Source organism: Coccinella septempunctata, chromosome 1 (assembly GCF_907165205.1).
Source record: "Coccinella septempunctata chromosome 1, icCocSept1.1, whole genome shotgun sequence".
NCBI lineage: Eukaryota > Metazoa > Arthropoda > Insecta > Coleoptera > Coccinellidae > Coccinella > Coccinella septempunctata.
The window spans coordinates 13,152,037-13,177,233 of NC_058189.1; the positions used below are offsets into that span (position 1 = coordinate 13,152,037).

Here is a 25,197-nt window from a genome sequence, read left to right on the forward strand (position 1 = left end):
GTAAGCCCAATGATAAGTTTTTTTTCTACAAGCGTGCGCGTTCAACCTTTTTCCCGCACGCATTCTAAGTTGCAAAGAGTCACTTTCCCAAAGAGTGCGGGAAAAACGCCTGCTATTTCTTTCCCGCACGCATTTGCGTGCGGGAATGGATTAGCAGGGGTTTTTCCCGCACGCAAATATTATAGAGTAAATTAAATTCTATCATCTTTCTATGGACAGAACGTCAACGATGAGAAACCCTTAGTAACGACATGCAGAATAACGTCTGTCATTATATATGAATTAATCAAATGAGATATGATCTGTTTCGTGAAATGAATACATTTATATATTTCAAGCGCTTGTAGAAAAAATATTGTTCCTAACTCTTGCGGAAAGTGTCTTGCCCGCACTCAACTGCTTACCCGAACTCTGCTTCGCATCGTTCGGGCAACGGCAGTTTCGTGCGGGCAAGTATCACTTTCCGCACTTGATAGGAAAATAACTATTCTCACGGTGGGTCTAACCCTTTCACGACCATCATGCATATCTAGATTGACACTGAAGACAGCAATATGCCTATCCACGATGACATCTCAAACATTAATGATCAATCTCATAGAGCTAGTTGGTTGAACCATCTATCTTGACTCTCTGTGTGTGTACAACTTCTATTGTACAGTATTTCTCTACATCCCATGTGGACAGGCGTATGGTTGCGTCAAGGCGGAAACAGACTGTTATCACGTCACGTGAGCTCATGTGATATCATGTGCGGAATCTTTTGGAGTGATATTGAAATACATGTACTAACTTTGAACTACATTTTTCTGACGTGACGGACTTCCTATAATATCACGTGACGTGATAGGAGCAGAATGGGGGTAATTACCCCCCTTCCCTAGGAAAATATTCACCTACAAATTTTTAAGCATATTTCTTTCAAAATTATTTTTACCTGATATTTTTTTCAATCCAACATGAATTGTAAATTACCGCAGTTGCCTGCTTCATCTGCTGATGGTCATATTTGCACCCGACAAATCCACAAAATTAGCTTTGAGGCTGATTGCTGATTCCACGCGTCCTTAGATGTGTCAAGAAAGGCTGATAGGCATTCTCTTTCCACCGAGAAGTATCACACTATTTTTAACAAGGAATGAACCCTTGAATTTTTTCGCAACTGTTCATTTACACTGAACCTATAATATCGTTTATAAATTTCAATTATCGTTTGAAATTTGACAAGGTATACAGGGTGAGTCTTTGACTCGTACAAATATTTTAACAGAAGATTCTTAAGGTCAGAAGAAATACTTTTTTCCTATACCATTTTTTCCGAATCAGCTCTGTTTAAAAGATACAGGCTGTCGAAAAACCATAAAAAATGTTTTTTAAGTTCTCACGAACGGTTTTATCGAAGGAAATGAATTTCGAAATACAGGGTGATTCAGAACTCGAGGCGAAAAATTGAGGAACGTATACAGGGTGCTATTCTTGATAAAAAAAGTAAAATAAAATTTTTGGGTATTGCCTTGTTTCCGAGATATAAGTGTTCAAAATTTCTGCATGTCATCAATTTTAAACTTTAATAGCTGATAAAAATACAGAAAAAATTGAATCAAGTGTTCAAAAATGTCACCATTAGCATCGATGCATGCTTGGCAACGCAGAATAAAGGGATTGTGCACTAATTGCATGTTTTGCCTATTTTGAGTGGATTCGACTGTGTTAATAATTCGTTCCATTAATTGTTCTTTATCATTAATTTCCACTGCGTAAACTTGTTGTTTCAAATATCCCCATACAAAATAATCCAAAGAATTCAAATCAGGTGATCGCGTTGGCCATAGCAACTGACCGCCGACCAATCCATCTACCATTGAAATTTTGTTTTAACCAGGCGACAACATTTCGTCCAACATGCGGTGGTGTTCCATCGTGCTGATACCATACGATTGTATACCAAATCCAAAGGAAAATCTTCTAGCAAATTATCGAGATTGTTTTCCAAAAACTGCAAGTACCGACAAGCTTTTAATGCGTTGCCAACACAAAAACCTACCACAAAAATAAAATCTGCATATTTTTCGTTTGAAAACTGCATGTTTATCAGAAGGACTAAACCAGCAAATCAACTTTTGAATTGGCAAACAATAAGTGTTCTGTCACCAGGTGACATTCGTCTCATTTATTTGTAGGCTTACTGTAATTTATAAAATTTAATTGGTTGCATACAGAAACATTAATGTCCAAAAACTCGGAAACGAAGCCTCATCAGCCAAAATTTTTTTTTTACGTTTAATCAAGAATATCAGTCTCTATATGTCCCTTAATTTTTCGCCTCGAGTTTCGAATCACCCTGTATAGTTCTTCATTTATTTGATGAATCTTTTTCGATATCAACTTCTTCTAGTTTTCTCATTATGAGCATTACGCACCATAAAAGCAACAAAAATTCGAAGAACCCAACTCTTGAAACTAAGTTGGACGCTATCTAATGAATATTTGAACGTTTTGTAAAATAAAGGTATTCTTCATAATTTCTCGTATAATGCGCCGTTTTCGAGTAATTTGATCTTCTCAAATTAAATAATATCTATAAAATTTGAAAAATTTGGTACTTTGGCTGAATACAACTCTGTTTGAAAGAGCCACTCACCAGGGGTGGCATACTTCGTTATGAAAACTTAAAATGGCTTTATTTTTTTATGAGGGCCGAAAAAAATGGTATGAAAAAAAATGTTTCTACTGTTAAAACATTTGTACGAGTCAAAGGCTCACATATTAATAACAATAATAATAATAATAATAAGCTTTATTCATCCCCTTAGACATTAAATGTATGAGACAAGTCAAAAAAATATAGGAAAAAGTATATATTAACAAATTCTGACCTGAAAGATCGACTTGAAGAGAAGAAAAAAAAATAATAAATTGATATCAAATTACAAATGATCACTCATATATTCATTTAGACTATAATAGCCTTTTTTAAGTAACATGGATTTAGTCTCCCTCTTGAAACAAGCCAAATTCATATTTTTAAAACATTCTGGTAATTTATTGTAAATTTTAATACCTGGTAAGTAGGTGAATGTTCGAACTTCGTCGTTCGGTGCTTAGGCAAAGACAGGATTTTGTCATTTTGCGTTGTATAAGAGTGATGACTGGACAATCTTTCTAGGGTTCTTAAATTTTGCTTGATCAAGAGCAATGACTTATAAATATATATACAAGGTACTGTCAAAATTTTATTCTCCACAAAGAGTGGCCTGCAGGAGGACCTCGAGTCTATACCAAAGATCAAGCGCAGGACCCTCTTCTGAGCAACAAAAACTCTATCTACATCAGTGGAATTTCCGCAAAGTAAAATATTATATGAAATGTGACTGTAAACCAAACAATAGTATAAATCAAGCAAACATTCAAGTGAAAAATAATCTTTTACTCGGTTAATTGCATAATATGATGAATTCAACTTTTTACTCAGAATGTCTATGTGATTAGTCCACCTAAGATATTGGTCAATGTATATACCTAAAAACTTTATATATTCTTCAGATTTTATTGAAGTATTAGAACAGCTGATACTCAAAATGTCATGGTTAATGGTTTTCAGACCAAAGTAAATACATTTAGTTTTCTCGACATTTAACAGTAGTGCATTCCTTTGGCACCAATCCATAAGACTTTGAATAATACCTTCACAAGCATCAACAAGTTCAGTAACACTCGAGGCTGTAACGGCAACAGAAAAATCATCTGCAAAAATGAGCACTAACACTGATCTCAGGTAATCAGGTAAATCATTGATGAAAATTATGAATAAAAGTGGACCCAAGACAGAACCTTGGGGCACTCCAGACGTAGTGTCGTATTTCTTACTGAAAACGTTGTTAACCTTCACTTTCATGTTTCTACCAGTGATGAAACTGTACAACCAGTCAAGGAACACACCTCTAAATCCCAAACTGTACAATTTCTCCTTTATGAACTCGAATGATATAACATCAAATGCACAGGACAAGTCGAAAAATAACCCTGCTACAAATCGGCCCTCATCCAGACACTTATGAACACATTCAATGAACTTAAAATGCTGCTGTCTCAGTAGAACGACCAGACCTAAACCCATGCTGAGAGTCAGAAATTATACTGTATTTATCCAGAAACTGTGTGATTCTCTTCAGAACAATACTTTCAATCACTTTTGAAATAACACTCAGCACAGAGACAGGACGGTAGTTAGAAATGTTTTGAATGTCATTCTTATTTTTTGGAACCGGAATAACTATTGCAGTCTTAAGAAGATTCGGAAATACACCACTAGTGACAGATAAATTTATGAGATATGCCAGGTGACCGGATATAAACTCTCCTGATGCCTTCTCCAGTCGACTGGATATATAGTCAGTTCCAGCACTTTTTTTATTTTTTAAGCTTCTTATTGCATCAAAAACTTCAACATCAATAACAGGATAGAAATAAAATGTATGTAAAGACATAGAACTAGTTGTACAGTTGTTTGTTTTTATTAGATGATAAATATACGATATCGATATATGTTCATCTATCGACTAATTAATTGTTATGGGAGATATAAAACTCCTCAAGAACCACTAATTTGACAACCTCAAGATCGTTCTCAGAACATCATCTAGTCATAGTTATCAGAGTGGCTCCTTCTGTGCACCCTATTGTTATATTAAACGACTGCTATAATGTCTAGAATGCGATGCTTACCAATTTATTGGAATCATTTCTTGTGCGTAGTTCCCCGAAGAAATATTGCCTCATCGGAATTTGAATATCTATAACATTTCTATCGAACTGTTATATCTGGATAACAAGGCCAACGTGATGAATTCTGTATTTCAATGTCCGTGCTCAATTTTTATTATTCTCTCTCATAATGATGGAACATACATAATACATTTCTTTGTTCCGGGAAAGCTCATCCTACTGAATATTTAGTTCGATTTTTATCCTATTCGCTTTCCACCGTAGAAAAAACTGAGAAATTAGAATAATTAATGAATCCCTTTGTTAACAGGAATTTTTGCTAGCGATCGATGTGACGTCGAGCGGTACACCGGAAGAAAAGCTAAAATGGGCTTTTCGAATGTATGATGTTGATGGAAATGGAGTAATCGATATTCAGGAGATGACGAAAATTGTACAGGTGAGGTTTTCAAGCTTTCAGGTGGTGAAGAATTGTATGTACTCGCTTATGTTTCTGAAAAATGTTTGATCCGCAACACCGCCACGAGAGGAGGGAATCCTTGTGCATATACAGGGTGACCCATTTCAAAATATCCACTGAAATAACTTCTTGGGGGGTGCCTGGATCAGAAATTGTTTCAAATTAAAGTTGCTTAGTCTCCAGGGGGACATCGAATGCAGACCTTCCAGTTGGATTTTAAGGCCATTACAAGGTCCAGTAGATTTTTTGAATAGGGAATATAAATTTTTCTTTGCAGAATAATCATCTTCGTGAAAACGTAGGAACATTTTGTCTCTTTCGTTTTTGCCATGAAATCAATCGTTGTGGACATATGAAGTGTTTTATGGTTATAATGGTTATGATAAAAATCTGTTGAGTATATTTGAAAAGTGAGTATTCATGGAGAGACGAATAACGAATCGAAAATAATTTTTTTAATTAAAAGATGCTACCAGAAATCGATGGGACATTCACCTTACTAAATGTTCAAAAGTTTTTTCATGATTAGCAATGCACAGTTCTATTCTCTATTCGAAGCTTCGAAGCTCTTCTTGTAGTTGGGTAGCGTCGATTGGAATTTACTCGGGCGTCGTGGAGACCTAGTGAATTTTGAAGATTAGATGGTAGGAAGAAAAAAAGCTTCTATGATGCACTTTCAGTGGTGGGGAAAGTGCAGAAAGGTTTTCAAAGATGTGAAAAAAAATCGTTAAGTGTACAGGGTGGGCAAATTTCGATGCTTTAGCACTACAGCTTTTAAACCAGAGGAGATAGACAAAATCTGTTACCCCATTCTCGTTCTCTTTCTCTGAGAAACTTAGAATAGTAGTAGTCATTTTTTGACACTTTCTTTTGTTTTCGAGTTATAAGCAAAAATTTAAAAAATGGCGATATCGAAATAAATTTATATCTCCGCTACAGAAAGAGAAGAAAGAAACATCGATGTTGGTTGGGGTCCTTTTAACAACGTCGCAATAAAGAGACTATGGAGGGTAGAAAGAAGGAGAACAAACTAGTTTAACAAAAAGTTTGCGTGAAAAACTTGAAATAGGCCAGGTGGCGCTTTGAAGCAATAAAAAATATTAGGATAGAAGAGAAGGTAATGGCGAAGAAGAATTGTGTTGGCGCCTTTTTTGAATAGAAGATACATGGATCTTTATAAATATTATTCATATTTCATCGATTGATTCATGGTCAATGAATTGATTCAACCATTAATGGCAAGTTTCCTAAAACTCCAAAATCCAAATTAAGATCATTTATGGAAACCCTTTTCCATTAGTTATCCTACACGTAAAAGATTCGCTTCGACGTTCAGAAATTCCAGAAATACACCCTTCGAAATTTAGTAAACATTCGAATATGTAAAAGCTTATGACTTAGAATGCCCTTACTGTACAGAGTGTTTCCTAATTGAATGTCAATATTTATGGGGGTGATTTTTGGGCCCGTTTTAAGAAAAAACTTTATATGAACATTTGTCCTAAACGTCTCACCTTTTGAGATACAGGGTGGTAAAGTTTTCAAAAATAAATCATTTATTATCAATATCAACAATACCACTTCAGATATTTTAATGAAATTTGTCATTCATGTACTATGAATCAAGAGGCTTTTTTTAATGTATCACTTTTTTTTTAATTTCCACCTGTGGCGTTTGTACGTAATTTGATCTACCAATTTTGGTAGACATTAAGGGTACGCCACAGATTTTTCCTGAAATAAAAACTATTTTTGAAATTCCCAATCATTTCTTATCAAAGTTGATCACCTGACCTATTTCAATCCGATTCACGGTTTCCGCTTAAAAAAATAAAAACTGTTTCTTTGCATGATCATAACAATATCATTAATACATACATATGACAATATCACCATGCAGAGACATACGTGGATTTTATTTTTTTTTATGAAACCCGTGAGTCGGACTAAAAAACTTCAAGAGATCAAATTTGCTCATGTTGAACAGTTGACACATGTTGACAGTCAGTGGCGTGCCATTGCCTGTCTAAATAATACCACCCTGTATCTCAAAAGGTAAGACGTTTAGGACATATATGTTTATATAAAGTTTTCTTCTAAAAATGGGCCCAAAAATCACCCCCATAAATATTGACATTCAATTAAACAAATAAACACCCTGTATAAAGTCTAGTAATTAACCGATTAAGAAGATATAGAATTCTATATCCACAGATTAGAAAAAATTGTTTCTGTAATCTGTGTCTATAAATCAGTATTTTCGTAAGTGAATATAGACAAAATTCAATAGGAATGTTGAAATTCAAAAGAAATATATTTCGATATATTTGAGTTATAAGGATTTTAATGTATTCTGAAATTTAGGAAAGTAGCCCATTCCCAGCAAAGATAAATTTGAATATTTGGGGGATCAGTCTTATAAAAACACTTACTTCATCAAAAACGAATATCTACAAGTTCTAATGGATTTTCTTCCCCAACATCTGAAACAAAAGGAATACAAAATTGTTGTTTGATGAAAATGCTGCTCTCCCACCGTCGAAGTTATAAATCATTTATCAAAAACAATTTTTTTTAAACAAACAAATGATATCGAATGATATATAATAATTTAATAATTTTGTATAACGTTTCAGAGCCTCGATCAGACTCCTTAAATCAGACAAAGACGTGAAAATCTTCTCTTGATTCGTAAATACAAATAGTGTGTTTAATACAGGAGTAATTTCAAGAAATATTCACATTTTTTTGTTATACAAATCCCAATTTCAAGATGAGTACATGTTCCTCTCAAATAATCGCTCAATCTATAATTAACAAGTCGGTGTAAGTTATAACCAAATAAGTTTTGACGTGATAGAAATCAAAAAGCGCAAACTATAAAACTACAAAACTGTTGTAGTGTTGTGTTTGTGATCTCAACTCAGTTCCCAATAAAGTATGGGGAGAAAAAACATATGCAATGTACGTTTTCCGAAAATATTTCTCGAACATGCATTGTAATTCAAATTTGAAGGATGAAAAATTGTTTCGAAAATCTCTGTTAATTATGGAGTAATTGTTTTTCATCAATATAATCAGTGAAGCTTGCGCATTCGTAATGAAAAGGGTTCGATTCATTGGGGAATGAGTGTAAAACTGAATTTATACAACGAATATTTTATTTTCAACAACAAGGAGGCTTTGGCAGAGGTTTACCAGGCGTGGAAGACCAGAGGACTATGCAGCTCATCGATCGTATTCGAACACTTTATCCAAAGCCATCAGCCAGGCAAAAAGGAACTACGAGTCTGGGCTTGCTTCTTCGGGGAATGCCAAGAAGTTTCATAAATACGTTCGGTCATTTCTGAACACTAAAGTATCTGCCCCCTTGGTCAGAAATTCCTCCGGAACCGTCTGTACTGATTACCAGGAGTCGGCTGAGGTGTTGGCTGACACGTTTTCCTCATCGTTCACACTCGAGCCTGATGGGCCATTACCAGCTGTTAGATGTGCACGCTGCAGTTTTGACCTATGCAATATTTTATTCCGTAAGGAGATTGTTGAGAAAGAGCTGATGGCGTTGAAGGCGGATTCTTCACCCGGACCTGATGGTTTTGCACCTTTTATTTTCAAGACTTGCTCTGGCTCCCTCTCTGAACCTCTAGCACTTATTTTCGAGAAGTCCTTCGAGACTAATGCTCTACCCTCGTCTTGGCTGAAGGCGACAGTGACACCAATTTTCAAGAAAGGCGACAAACTTTCTCCAACTAATTATCGCCCAATTAGTCTGACTGCTGTGGCTTCAAAGATCTGTGAGAGGGTGATACTTGGCCAGATGTTAGACTTTCTTCTGGCTAACAACATCATTCCACCGGAGCAGCATGGCTTCCTGCCAGGTAGATCAGTGATCACAAATCTACTGCGATGTGTGGATGATTGGACGAGAGCTCTCGACGCCGGTACCTCTGTCGATGTGGTCTACTTGGACTTCTCTAGGGCCTTTGACCGAGTACCTATAAAAAGACTCCTAATGAAACTTGAGCATCTTGGTATTAGAGGTGGGCTACTGATGTGGATTAAAGCATTTTTGAGTGGCAGAGAATTTTCGGTGCGCGTTTCCGGGGATATTTCGTGTCCACGACCAGTCATCAGTGGTGTTCCTCAGGGGTCGGTCCTTGGTCCGATTCTGTTTCTGTTATACACGGTCGATTTGCCACTTCTTTTGCAGTCTTCCTGTTCCCAGTTCGCCGATGATACCAAGCTTTATAATAAAACAGAAAATTCTTCAACTTTACAGAGCGATCTGGATGTTGTCTCCAAATGGTGTGAGGATTGGCTGCTTCCGCTCAACTTAGATAAGTGTACTGTGCTACATATTGGAAAAAAGAACCCCAGAAAACCTTACATGTTGAGCGGAGGAGTCCTGTCTGCAACTAAACACCACGATGACTTGGGTCTAACGGTCTCGGACGATCTCTCTTGGTCGATGCACGTCCAGAAGATAGCACACAGGACGAGGAGGGTGGCTTACATGATTTCAAAGGCCTTCCATGGTTGTAGCCCCGACGTTTGCTGCAGAATCTATAAATCCTATGTAAGGCCTATTTTGGAATTTGCGGGTCCAGTATGGTTTCCAAACCTCAAGGGTGATATGGACAAGCTGGAGAGGCTTCAAAGATCTTTTACTCGTCTTCCATATAGCCTTAATCGCCCCAGTTATGACGAACGTCTCAAGATATTTGGCTTGACTACTTTTAAGGATCGAAGAGAGAGGGGAGACCTGATTGTGACCTACAGATCTCTGCATGGCAAGTTTGGAACCGATATGTCCTCTCTGTTCCCTCTCAATACTGGCAACCTGAGAGGCCATAGCTTCAAGTTGCAGAAGGAAAATTTTAGGACAACCCCTCGTCAGTCTTTCTTGTCTAATCGAGTGTTCGATGCCTGGAACCGTTTGCCTTCGGAGATCGTTGGTGCTTCCTCAGTGAACGTTTTCAAGAACTCTTATGACTATTTCGTGGAGGTCCGGAGGACTTGAGATGTGTGGTGTGAAATATGATTTCTGTCAATCGATTGTTTTTGTGATGTTCAGTTGGAAGTGTGCTGTCAACTTTATTTTTTTATAGAATGTCATTTAGAGCTACCTAAAGGCCTTGCCTCAGCTCCAATTTTTTGTTAAATAATAATAATAATAATAAACAAAACATTCAATATCAGTTCAGTAACTTTGTTTTCGGTACTTTGAAGTTTATTTTGATTCGACATGATCAACATCGATAATTTGGTTGGCTTCTGTTGTACATATCAGCTCCAACAGTAACTCATTTACATTCAATGGACAAACTGAAAATGTTGTAATGTAAAAATTATGTTATTGAGAGCTTTCAATCAATTATTACCTTTGTTTTTGAATTTAAGTGCCAATAAACATTCTCATGCAATGCTATCATCTATCTGGTCATCTATATGTATTGCCTTCCCTCATTGGGATTGACACTGAATTATTGTTCGCATAATTTTGTGCCGACTATTTCTAATTACATATTATTCTGGGTGCTGCAGCACATTTTTCATTTCCCCTAGCATAATTTCTGGATTTTGTTGAACTTTTTCAGATTTCAATAGAATATCCGAAGGTTTTTACCAACATGGTAGTCTTTCGGGAGAAAGACGAAAAAATATTAAAAAAACATTACAAGTAGTAATGAATTTGAACTGATTACAATATAGAGAATGATACACACATTCGGTTGGAAACATGATAATTTGCCCGTTGTTTTATAACTGCTCACACAAACATTCACCATATAATAAATTCAAATTGCACTATACTAGGGTTTATTCACGTAAACGACCGATGCACAAAACGAAGTCTACTCTATTGAAAATCATGCTACAAAACAAACAACCAATCAGTTTTATCGTAACGTTTTGATGTATGCCTTTTCCAGAATGAAAAAAATGTATTTGACGGAGAAATGAATATTTCTCCGTAAAGGGATAACGTATACAACTATACAGGGTGTCCCCGGAGCAAATGTAGATATACTATTATCAGAGATAGAGTAGGACTAGCTGAGTATGTATTGACTAAAAAAATCTATTTCTACTGGGACGCCCAATCTGGTCGTCCCGACCCGACAGTTGGCCCGACCGAGTTGGGCAGTGTGTAGCCGCTTTTAGTTACAAACATAGAGAAAGGGAAAGAGGAGAGTAGTCAATTCAGTGTTATTCATGGGCGACACGTTTTGTTGCGCCCCCCTTGGCTACTGGAGAAACTAATCCGAAAAAATTTGCGCGGGAAATTCAAATAACGGCCTCGTTTTTGAAATAATATTTACCAAGTTCGAAAAATACACTCCGTCGCCTCTCTCTACTCCTATTGTTCTTTTTATCGAGTTTAGTGGGAAAGATTCGATTAAAAGAACGATAGGAGTAGAGAGAGTCGATGGAGTGTATTTTTCGAACTTGGTAATTATAGATTTTTAGACGAATCATGAAATAGTGTAATAAAATAGAAAATCAACTGAAATAAATATATATTCAGGAAAATATTAGAAAATTACATTTGTATAGAAAGAATATACAGAAATTTAACCGAAATGAATATATAATAGAAATATTTGACAATAACAACTCTAATTACAATATTGTACAGGATACATTATATAAAGGAACTGATCTTTTAAAGGGTTGAATGGATAAATAATATGGGCCAAACTAAACACAAAAACTGAACTTTGATATACATGAATAACTGAATTTGATGGATTCAGGCTTTATTTCTATGTGGTCATATCATATTGTATATTATCGTAATACTTTTTTACAATTATTAGAGAAATACATACCATAATCCAATTAATCATGAACAACCGAGTCCACATGTTCTTCATATGTAAACCAGAAAAATGTTACATGCGACTTTAAAAATAATTTCAACTTAGGGGTTATCGATGCAATATGTCCAAATGGCGGTACAATATGCCATTTTCATCATTTTCATAACTCTTGTTAGATTTAGAAATGGTCAAATATCAAATTATTGCAGTTTTATATGATGTAATAATAACAGTTCGAAAAGCAGCAAACATATTTCCTGGAGGATCCCCTAGATTGAGACTTCTAGTTCTCAAAAACTTGAATCCCTGGTCCCTACAACTTTTGTGTGGCATTTATTGTTTATAGCCATCCAGACTTGAAAGCCATTTGAGTCTTTCTTGTTTCTTCTGGGCATGGGATCTGAAAAAATATTCTATATTTTGGTATCCAAAAAATGAATAACATTTCGCAATTTTGTAAAATCAAGCAATACATAATTTTAATTGATTATAGAAATAGAAATATATACAAAAACTCACCATGTGTTCGAAAGCAAACAATTTCTTTTTCGGGGAATAAACAAAAATCTCGAAATACTCTAACTTTTTGCATTAAACAAAACAAACTCAGACGGAATGACGGAAATCAGCTGACTTGAGTTCTGTCATAGATTACAGATTTCTTTCATCCACATCCACTAGTTCTTGAACTGGCCACCAAACACTAGCGCCATTTCCGACGGGATTCCAAAAATTCTTAACCTAATTCTAAAAACGTGTCCCCCGTGTTGCCTATCTATTCGGCAGTCTCTCTTTTCTCTTGTCTCTGGTTACAAATCTGTAGCGAACGATCGATCTGTCAGTGCCCGATTGACAGATTCGTAAATAATGCAATTCTGGGCCGCATTCGTTATTTACATCTGATCAATCTGACTGCTCTGGATCGTTCTGTTATTCCATCTAGATGCAGGGGAATTAAATCAAATGCGTTCTTTTATTCGAATCGGACTAGTCTGATGCAAATCTGTTGGCTCTGAGTATTTGAGTGGATCAAAGCGATTAATCTGTTCGTTTGAGGTTAGGTCATTTGTTTGTTTAGGGAAAATGTTTGAAAATTTCAGAATTGTTTCTCATTAAGAAGTTGGTTTAATGTCTGCGAAATAATAATTAAGGAAAATTGACAGACATTGGTCAGTTTGTAATGATAAGTTCTTTAATAATAATGGGCAAGTTTCCTAAAACTCCAAAATCGAATTTAAAATTATTTATGGAAACCCTTTTCCATTAGTTATCAAACACGTAAAAGATTCGCTTCAAAATTAAGATTTTTCAGAAATATACCCTTCCAAACTTCGAGTGTGTAAAGGCTTGTGACGTAGAATGCCTTCACTAAAGTCAAGTAATTTTTGTTGATTAGACAACAGTGGAACTGATCAAGAAGATATAGAATTCTATATCCACACATTTCAAAAAATTGTTTCTGTAATCTGTGTCTATATATTCTTAAACGATAAAATTTTGTGTCAGTGTTTGATATTTCTATGCACTGTTTGTGTTCCTTGTCAAATGTGATCACCAAACTTGATATTTATTAGGTCTATGATGATCATAAAACTTTCATGACCTTTATTGATTCGACGGGCGTTGCCGGATTGTGAAAATGACGTAGAACTTCTGAAATCAGAATTTTCGTAAGTGAATACAGACAAAACGCAATATGTTAAAATTCTAAAAAAATATATTTCGATATATTTGAGTTATAAGGATTTCAATGACATATATTTTGAAATTTAGGAAAATACCCCATTAATGAACACATCATGGTTAAAAAAATAGATGTTATTCACCGAAAACATTCATTATTGGCTAGATACCAAAGGGTAATGAGGAGCTGTTTCTCAAGCGAGATCTCTGGGTGATCACATCCTACATTATTAGCTTCCGTCCCCATAAGAAATTTTAAAAAAAGTAGGTATCAAAAGTTGACGAATACATTCTGAAGTGTTATTAAAACTGCCTATCAGGAAAATTCGGAACAAACTTCAGAAAAATTTTCAGTTTTGTTTATTTGATTTTCCTCCTAGTTCTCACTATCAAACAACATTATTTGGGGGCCATGAATTATTGCCACAATGGCCTTCAGAGCGGTCTCCATTCCTTGCTGATCAGTTAATCCGCTAAATCCTAAATATTGATAAAAATACAGAAAACTAACGAATAACCGGAGAAAAAAAAAAGAAAATAAATCTCTAATTATTCGAGGTTAGGTTTGTAAAATCTGTTAGATCTAGAACGTTTTTTAATTCCCCTTCAATCCGTCTGCTCTAGAGTCATGTGGCAGAAAATCGCTCAGATCTCAGATGCGAATACCGAATGTACCCCTGGAAATGTTCCTGAAACTATCTAAGAAGATAGTTACAGTGTCAAAAGTAACACTGTAAAGATACAGTGTTACTTTTGAACTACTTACCGCAAATAGTTACGGATTCCTGTAAGCTGCAGATCACTAAAAACGTCAAGAATTGCAATTTTCCTGTAAGCTTGTGAAAAGTTACAGATTGGCTTACAGATGAAAGCAGAATACCACCATTAGTTTTTGAGTTATTAGCAAGTAATGAGATTTAGACGATTTCGAAAGCTTCTCTTGTCTTTGAAGTTACAGATCTGAAACTTGAACCTTCTTAGACACTTTTATACTAACAAATAATTCAATAAAAGTTTGCCTTCAAAAGGACGAAAGTTCGCCTAATGATTCGAAATAAAAAAATATTTCGAGCTCGTCAATGGATTCTACGTAAAGAAGGTTCAAGTTTCAGATCTATAACTTATAAAGACAAAAAAGTTATGAGAAGTTTTCGAAATCGTCAAAATCTCATTTTCAACTAATAACTCAGAAACGAAGAATGGGGTCTTTTCCTGAATTTCAAAATATATGTTATTAAAATCTTTATACCTCAAATATATCGAAATATATTTTTTTCGAATTTTATCATATTGCATTTTGTCTTTATTCACTTTCGAAAATTCTGATTTTAGAAGTGCTCTCTTATGAACATTCTACGTCATTTTCACAATCCGGCAACGCCCTTTGAGTCAATAATGGTCATGAAAGTTTTCTGATCAACATAGACGTAATAAATATCAAGTTTTGTGATCAAATTTGACAAGAAAAACAAACAATGACACAAAATGTCATCGGTTTTAAGAAAGTATAGACACGGATTACAGACACAATTTTATGCAATCTGTGGATATCTTCTTGATCGGTTCCGCTGTTGTCGAATTAACAAAAATTACTAGACATTAGTAAAGGCATTCTACGTCACAAGCTTTCACATATTCGAATGTTTACTAAGTTTCGAAGGGTGTATTTCTGAAATTTCTGAATTTTGAAGCGAATCTTTCAGGTGTTGGATAACTAATGGAGAAGGGTTTCCGCATAAATAATCTTAAATTCGATTTTGGAGTTTTAGGAAACTTGCCCATTGTGGGAGACTACGGTTTTCACCATTTTTTGTTACTCTAAAAAAGAGCCGGGAAATTTGTCATCCGTTTTCATCTAGCTCTTATAGTTCCCGAGATTCCCTCAGTAGGTAGATAACGAATTTTGCCCACCCTGTACAGTTACTACTAGAACACTCTTTAGAGCAGGGGTGCCCGACCGGTCGATCGTGGCTATAAATCCGATAGCGGCAGAGTGATACGAGGAATAGACTGATGCTTCTATTGCCGTCCCAACATGTACTTTTTCATTTAAAATTTTGACAATTTTATAACTGATAGATCTTGGATGGTTTCGTCAGCTCAGTACGTAGTAGATCTTGAGGGGGGTACCCTATGTTCCTGCATAACCATGGAACAATTATTTCGACTATCATAGTATTCTGCTTCAAAAACTGAAACCCTCTATTTACCAGGAATTACTGTCAACGGAAATAACTGAAACGACCAATTCAACGATCAACTTCAAAGCCAAATCTGAACGGGAAATAATGACCTAGGCTGACCATATTCCATGATAAGTTGCACGAAATGCAAAGCCAATAACATGTTTATGACTGAAAGAAATATATGCTGTACATATACGGCATTTCGACCATTTCGTTACTAAGTGCAACTACTCGAAAATAACCTGTGAAGGTTGAATACGAAAGAATTTAAATTCCGGTGAATAAATTCCATTATGTAAGTGAAAAACGACCCCTAAATTCTGGTGTGGAGTTGTTTTCTTTGTTGAAAGTCTCGTAAATTCTGGCGATCTTATTGAGAAATAGCTGATTAATTACCACTGCTTGGAACTAGTTTCATACACACAGACGTATACTCTATTCACTTTTATTTTAGCATTCGGTTGGCCATGAAAATTTAACACATTCCACTCTTTATAATACGAAAATGTGGGGTTATCACGCTCGTTGAAACATTTTTGGGTTTTAAATCAGCGCAATGTTGTCCGTTCTTCGCCAAAGTCTCAGTAAATTATCAAGTATTTTATCACAATGTCGAATCACTTCGGAAAATATTAATTCGAAAATATGTGACGAACATCATTGACGTTTATACAAACTGATTGAAGGAATACCATATCTAGTTATTTACAAGAGACCAGTCTTTGAATATATTTATTTTTGCTATGGGAGAAAATTGAATTATTGACACATAATATGCAGTAGGTTGAGGGTAGTTAATGCTTTGATATCTTCTTTGGCTAAAGGTTGAAGACGTTACATTAGTATTAGATTTCAAAAAAATTCAACCCGAAGATGAAATGCATCTGATGCTGTGGTAGGGAATAAGTATCTCCCGATGGAATTAACGGATAATGTAAAATTTTTCAACAAAAAATCATCTTGCATCAATGGAAATCGAAATACTTAAAGCAAGTTTCAAGGCAAGAGAAACTTCACTTTTAAACAAAAATTTCACAGGAATTAACAATTAACAGGACAACTGGCTCGTATTCATCTATTAATGGCAGTTTATTTTTTATATATAATACTAATTATACATTTATTGATCTCTTAAGACATTTACAATGTATAGGACAAGTCAAATAAAGAATTGAAAAATTAATTTTCCGGAACTTATTTTACGATGACCTTCATCAAAAATCCTGTAGCAATTTTTCGCATTCATTTACCCTAAAATAAAATTTTCAAATGCCAACAATTTTTTGGGTCTTCCAATAGAGGGAAATTCTTCGTTATCCTCTCCATTAACAATCTTTCTGATTGTGGAAACATTCAGCTAAAAGCTAAAATATAAGTCGTTTAGATTCGGATGAAACATTATATAAATTCACTTACATTGAATATGTTCGCTACCGTCTGATATATTGTAGATATTAGAATATCAGGATTACCTACTATTTGAATGAGCGGGCCTGAATTCTAAATAACACTTCCTGAAACCCCGTCTTCTCTTTATTCCATTCACTTTCGGCATTTCATGGCCAACCGAGTGCTAAAATAAAAGTGAATGGAGCATATGCAGATGAACTACAGAGATAAATGATAGTTATATCGCAGTTGGCTTGAATTATTCTGTTCTGGTCCTTAGTAAGTAAAGGTTTATAAGATCAAACGATCTTATGTTCAATTCAATTTATATTCAATTATTAACGTGACCGGAATGATCGTTGCATATGGCGGACTTATCTTACCTGCAATTCAGAAAATTTATCTGATGCTTTTTAACCTATACTCCATTCAAGAACTAAATATTGTTCCTAATTCTTACGGAGAGTGTGTTTCCCGCACTTGATAGGAAAAGAAAAAAAAATATTCCCTTACACCCTTACCCATCAAAGAATACTTTGAATTAGATTGCCAACTTGAACCTCTCATGTGCCAGAACTGTACGAATGAAACTTTTATAGGGAATTTATTTCCGATTAATTGATATCTTGAAAATTGGTCAATCGCCGTAATTTATATCTCCTACTGTTACCAGACATACTATACTTCATTCAACTTTATTTTAGCAGTCGGTTGGCCATGAAAATTTGACACATTTCACTCTGTATAGTACGAAAATGTGGGGTTATGAAGCTTGTCAAAACATTTTTGGGTTTTAAATCAACGCTATGTTGCCCGTACTACGTAAAAGTTATTACGTATTTTATCACAATGTCGAATCTCTTCGGAAAATATGTGACGAACATAATTGAAGTTTATACAAACTGATTGAAGGCATACCAAATCCAGTTATTTGCATGGAAAATACAAGAGATCAGTATAATATCATAATATGCACTAGCTTGAGGAGAGTTGATGTTCGTTATCTTCTTTGGCTTACATCATTTGTAGATTTCAAAAATATTAACCCGAAGATGAAATGCATATGTTGCAGTGGTTGGCAATGGGTATCTCCCGAAGGAATTTACAGATAATTACAAGAATGTTAAATTTTTCAACAAAAAACATCTTGCATCAAAAAAGGAGCTGAAGGAAGTTTCAAGTTAAGATGCAACTTCACTGTTGAACAAAAATTTCACATGAATAAACAAGTAACAGGGCAACTTGCGCCGCTTGCGCGTATTTGTGATGCATCTTAATACATTGATGTAATTATAATAATTAGGTATTTATTAGTACCTTAAGACATTTACATTGTATAGGACAAGTCAAATGAAAAACAAAAAAATCCATTTTAGGGAACTTATTCTCCGATGACATTTATCGAAAATCCTGTAGTAAACTTTTCGCATTAATTCACTCAAACATAAAATTCCCAAATGCCACCACTTTTTTGGGTCTCCCAATAGAAGGAAATTCTTTGTCATACTCTTCATTCACAATCTTTCTGATTGTGGAAATTTTCAGCTGAAATATAAGTCGTTTAGATTCAGATGAAACATTATATAAATTCTCTTACATTGAATATGTTCGCTATCGTCTGACGTATTGTGGATTTTAGAATATCAGGGTATAACTATTTGAATGAGCGGACCTGAATTCTAAATAGCACTTCCTGAAACCCTGTCTCTTTTTTCAATCACTTTCGGCATTTTCGAATTTTCGTAATAAAAATTGATATTAGTTGTGGCAACGGCGTTATGACATTAACGACATTTCATGAGTGCCAACCTAACTTCGTTCTAGTTACAAAAACTTGAGAAAATTATTTCATGGCCAACCGACTGCTAAAATAAATTTGAATGAAGTATATATATATAATTCATCCCTAACCGTTCCTGGTAACTAATATAGATAAGAACTGATATTTTTGGAATTCAATTCCAGTTCCATCAACTTCATTATCCTTACAATTTCAATATACCTTTCCAATGTAACATTGAAACAATTACTGTTGAAAATAGTAACCATTGAATTCCACGTTGAACACCCTTTAAAGAAGATTGGCAATCAATAGGAAATGGGTGTTCATGTGGAAAAAGTCGTTAACTGAATCATAAAAAAATTTATACCCTGAAGCGCCAATTAGTGTCAAAATAGAGTATTGGCCCAAGGATATGAGATCATCCCTTTTTCGGTATTAGGCTCAGAATTCCGAACTCATAAATTTTATCACGTTTTTATGGGAGAAATAAACTAACCCTGAATTATTGTTTCTTAAGGAAATATATGAATTATTGATTCTATATCCGCACTGAAAGTCTAATATTTGGAACATTAGAATTCGAAATATCATCTAAATTCAAAAAAGTTTTCTTTCTAATATATAATTCAGAGGAGCTTTCTCGAAGTCTATTCATGATTTATTCATAAAAGGAATTTAGTTTATGCTGATGAAGTTGAGGTTGTCCATCATTTTCACGAGCAAATAGTCAACTTAAACCTAAAACTTTTCACCCATTGAATTATTAAATTAGTACTTAAATAAATGAACAATTAAGTAATCAAATAAATAAATAAATAGTAATTGAATAAATGAATCAATTAGTAATTAAATAAATGAATAAATTACTAGACAATTTTAATTTATTTTCGATTATGTTTTCCATATTATCTTTGCCTGTTTCACGATGATCTATTGCTTCATCGCCAGTCGTCTGTAGTAGAACTATTCATATTCCCAGGACTTGCAGATACCAGCCAAATTAAATTAGACTAACGCTCTTTTTGCCGCTATCGGTGACAAAGCTGCTGATACTGACACCATCGAATATACAATTGATACAACAACAAAAATTACTGATAATAAAAAATGCTATAAATTTTTCAATTTCTTTAGATATTTTTCAATGATGAGCAAATGATTAAGAAAAAAAACTGAAAAGAATTTGAATTGAGATAATTTTTGATTGAGATTCGAATTGATTCATTTTTTCTATTTCACTTACTTTAACTTGCAACTGTATTACCTGAATTGTAAAAATACACCTTTGATGTTCTTTGATTTTCCGGTATTTCTCTTGTTCCTGACCGAATTGTATTTTTATATTATTATTCGTTACTTTGAATTGCAGCTCAATTGTGAATTGTTTTTTTTACGAAGCTCGAAATGCCGCCCAGAACTCTCGGCGCCCTAGGCAACCACCCACGGCGCATACCCCTAAGTGTTAGTGACTGATTTGACTCTGAACCCACCATGAAAATTTCTTTCCTAATATTTATTTCTGCTCGAGATTCTAAAATTAATAATTTGAGCGATTAAAATGAATATTTCCCTCCTGTCAAAAATCCCATGTAAATGGTGTGCAATTATCGCAAAATGACAGCGATAACTGCACAGATCATATCCATGGCAATTTCATTTTACGTCACTTTTTCAAGTAATGTCAAAATCATTATCTATTGAGAATGTCTCGTTTTGGTCGTTTTATTTCTAGTTATCGAAGAAAATGTGTTGGAAAACGAACCAAATAACACAAAACAGAAACTACAGAAAATACGTTTGGCGTCAGTTTTTAGCTTCTGTGATGACAAAAATTATATTTGGGAAGACAAAACACAAATTAATGCTGTGGCAACAGTATTAACGGACTGGGCATTCAATATGCAAATATGCAGAATGGTGATGAGTGCAAATAATATACTGTTGAAACGATTTTCAACTCAACCGCTAAATTACTGATGGAAAAATATTTCACTGAATACAACATCAATTTCAACCCTTTTACTAATATTGAGTTCAAAGTAACAAGGGATGCGAAAAATGCCAAGAAAAAACAACTAGAAGCAGATCCACAGAAGAGAAAATGCAGTTTTTCTGAAGTACTATTAATTTCAAAATATGGTTCGTGGTTGTGACGAAAACACCCCTGATGGTTTTGCAGAAGAAGTTATTTCTTGTTTTTGCTTCTGAATTACTGCCAATTCACAATGATGTTAATGGTAATGGTAATGTTAAAAGTGAGCTACGATGTTAACGCTTAAATAATAATAAATTTAAGAAATATTTATCATTATCATTAACAATACGCTTGACATTAACATTGATGTGAACAGTATCGTAGTAGCTCTATTATTTATTATTATTTAAGCGTTTACATTGTAGCTCACCGTTAACATTACCATAACCATTAACATCATTGTGAATTGGCAGTTAGCTTGGCGTGGAGGAGGTCACAAGTGCTTAATTTCGTACTTCAAAGAAGAAGAAAATAACTATTCACGATCCTGTGTTTACTAAGACGACGCAAGGAGGGGAAAAATGGCTAATAAACAATTAGATCAATCCTGATTTGTGTCCAATTCTAGTGTACAAAAATTGGAATAAAAACAAAACGGCTTATTGTAAATCCCTCTTGGAAGATAATGGTATAAAGATATTCCTGCTGGAAGAAATACAATAAGCAAATGGACTGTACTACAAGCCAAAGCTTCTGGTTTGAATATCTATAGAGAATATTAAGCTTACAAAACATTCGTTGCGAGCTACGGCCGTCTCCAACCTCGCAAAAAAGGGGGTGGGTGAGCAGCAACTAATAAAAATCACGAGTCATTCAAATTCAAAATCGATAACGTCATATCTTCAAATTGATGAAGATCACCATGAAGAAATAGTTAAAAAATGCGTGGGAATCATGTACTACAGGCACTGCATTCTCTTCTGCCGTTAACACACCGATAGCTGCGTTGTCTAACCGGAATACGTGTATTTTACTGCATTGCCTGCAACTTTTGATTCAGTTTAGCCTTAAATAAATAGTTTCATTATACAGGGTGTTTTCAAAGGTGACGCTTTTCGACAGAAGGTAGAACTCATCCAAATAAGTCGTTTAATCAAAAATTGTCTATATAAAATATCCAAGATGGCTGAGATACAACCCCCTACAAAATTTCATTGAATTTCAAGTACGGGACTCCGAAATCACGAAAACGAAACAAAACATTAACATATGGATGGACAATGAATGGTTCAGTACCAAGTTCATCGGAGTAGATACATCAGGTCACTTCTAAGAGAATCATAATTGTTGTATCGTGCAATTTAGACAGAAGAAAATGTAGAAAATCGAAGCTTATGTTAGTTATGTTGAAAAAGTGCTATGATATTTCCCCATTTCATCCCTTTTTTACGACTATTGTTGTAATGTTCGAACAAAAAGATTCTGATGCCCATTGTGAAAAATTTGTGAATAATTTAGACAAATTTTATTGGTGAGATTTAGAAGTATTATTCTAGTTTTTACACTTGTTTCCTGAGTCTCTTCTGTCAGTTGGTATCGAAATGAGCCATTTCATAAAATCGTTTAAGTTACTAAAAAATAATGAGAATAATTCGGCAATCCTAAGTTTCCATTTTCATTACCACATAAATCGAACGAGCCAATATCCTAAATGAAAAGTTTTTTCCCAATTCTTTGGGATAATTCAGCTAACAAACGGTTTAGGGTCATATTAGGATTTATTTCAGTAATCATTTTCAATTTTTTTATCCACTTTGTCATTTTGAAAGTTTTGTATAGGCGATTTTTGGTGATACGCTTCATTTTGACCAGTTACACCTTCTGTTGAAAAAAAGCCCCTCCTTGGAATACACCCTGTATTTTTAAGTATACTACATTCATAATATACAGGGTGATTCATCATTATTGGGACATAGGCTAAGGGCAGATTGTTTGGACCAAAATATGGCGATAGGACCAAATATACCTCCATGAAATATTATTGCTGTGGAAAAAGATAGAAGGCGTTAAAGTTGAATTTTTAATAAGGGGACAGAATAATATTTTCTTCGAAGTTCGAAAGTCCTTTATTAAAAGAATTAGAAAAGGCATAGAAGTCGGGGAGGCCACGTAGAACATTTAATTTAAGTTTATTCTTTTTATGTTACATTGTTGTTAATTATGCTTTATCGTCGAAATAAATAAATAAAATAAATAAATCCCCTTCCGATGCTCTGTTCAATTGTGTTTTTCTTAAAAACGGATGAAAAAATATACAGTGAAATTATTAGCAAAAAACGAAAAAAAAATTCAACTTTAACGCCCTCTATCTTTTTCCACAGCAATATTTTATTGAGGTATATTTGGTCCTATCGCCATATTTTGGTCCAAACAGTCTGCCCTTAGCCTATGTCCCAATAGTTATGAATCACCCTGTATATATATGAAAAATATTAAAAAAAAATCTCTGTGTCTCTTTTTTTGTCAGTAACGGGATAGTTTTTGATAACAAGTTAACGTCCAATTTCCTAATGAAATTTGAAAGCCGTTTAAGCTTAAAAATTCCTTTAGTGTTATTTTTAGTAGGGTTGTGGGAATATTTTAAAATTAAAGGGACATTAACAGCCGGTTTCAGAATCAAGCCTAAAGTCCCTCTAATTTTAAAGCTACCTTCAACCCTACTAATAATGACAGTAACGTCCAGTTTCATAAGCAAATTTAAAGTCACTTTAAGCTTGAAGCTTCCTTTACTCTCATTTTTAGTAGATAAAGGAAGCTTTAAAATTAAAGGGACTTTAGGTTCGATTATGAAACCGACTGTAAAGGAAGCTTTAAGCTTAAAGTGACTTTAAATTTGATTATGAAACTGGACGTAAGTTTGATTATGAAGTTGGCCGTAAGAATCAATAAATTAATAACGTCAGATTGACGAGTTAACAGTTTGTTCGGAAAATATTACCCCGAATTACACTCGTGCATCAAAATGACCGGACAATTTCAGCGTGTTATCTTTGAAAAACTGCATTCGGTCATTTTCATGCAGTTTTTTGACAACACGCTGTCATGCAAAATTGATGCACTTGTGCAATTACTTACGAATAACGCTCTCACGTTTACCTTTCAGATCCCTTCAAAATTCAAGGCAACGAATGAACCGAGTCGTGAATTTCTGCTGAATATGTATTTGGGATGCTTTGTTCAACTTTAGCTAATTTCCCTATCCCCTGCAATTAGGTTGGCAATATCGATTACCTCTCGAGCTTCTTGATCTTCGCAGCCCCCCGCAATCAGTTCAATTAGAATATTTCCGCGTTTGGTTGCTCATTAATAATGCTCTCAATTTTCCAGGCAATTTACGACATGCTGGGCGCCTGTTCCTCAAATCGACCTGCCGATTCAGCCGAGGAAAGGGCGAAAAATATCTTCGCCAAAATGGACGAGAACAACGACGGTCAATTGACGCAAGATGAATTCTTAAAAGGCTGTTTACAGGACGAAGAATTGTCGAAAATGTTAGCGCCTTAATAAGTTTAATCGAAAAATGAATAACGCGGAGCTACGCGATGCGTCTCCTGTTTATTCCTTGTTGATTCGTGAGAACTGTAAATTCGAAACAGTGTCGCACGACAAACCAGTTCATAAAAGCGGCAGTGACGTGCCAATAGATGCGACTATTCACACGACAATGCCGTCCTTTCCCGCATTGAACACCTTATAACTTGTGATTTGGATTATGGCTCCAAAGGATCGTGAAGCACAATCAAATTTACAAAAGCTTATTCGTCTGTATCATTCCCATTATGAAATGTTAATATTTAAAATTATATAGAATTATGCCACTAACATATTGTTCGTGTCCACCTCTTGTCGAATCTGTGGAAAAGAAATGTATTTATTTTTCGATTTCGATTCAAGCGCACTGAAATCCGATCATTCGATTTCACCTTTGATTCCATTTTCGTCCGTCCTTCTAGTCATTCAGAACATTCTTTCATTGAATGGAATTTTCATCAGGACTAACCGCTCGCAACTGAACAGGAAATAAATGCGTTCATTTTTGATTGAATCTTCGGTCAAATATCATTTCCTTGAATCCAGTTGCGAACATCGGAAAAACTTGCACCAGCAAACTG

General features: G+C 34.7%; 2 protein-coding genes and 1 long non-coding RNA gene across 7 annotated transcripts in view; 2 read left to right on the top strand and 1 right to left on the bottom strand.

Moving 5' to 3' along the window:
• The window catches only part of LOC123306581 (neuronal calcium sensor 2), a 134,170-nt gene extending 109,263 nt beyond the window's left edge, over positions 1-24,907 (top strand). For all 4 annotated transcript variants that reach the window (XM_044888893.1, XM_044888759.1, XM_044888833.1 and 1 more), the window contains exons 4-5: positions 5,036-5,164; positions 24,413-24,907. In XM_044888893.1, the coding sequence (XP_044744828.1) occupies positions 5,036-5,164; positions 24,413-24,589 (306 nt within the window). In that variant the 3' untranslated portion in view covers positions 24,590-24,907. The remainder of the gene's footprint in view (positions 1-5,035; positions 5,165-24,412) is intronic.
• LOC123306815 (neurocalcin homolog) overlaps positions 1-25,197 on the top strand; it is a 148,150-nt gene that overhangs the window by 109,264 nt on the left and 13,689 nt on the right. The gene's annotated exons all lie outside the window — the stretch shown is intronic.
• LOC123306949 lies at positions 11,690-12,812 on the bottom strand. The gene is made up of 2 exons (XR_006536959.1): positions 12,529-12,812; positions 11,690-12,409 (listed from the first exon to the last, which is right to left on the bottom strand). It is a non-coding gene; the product is annotated as an uncharacterized LOC123306949 (long non-coding RNA).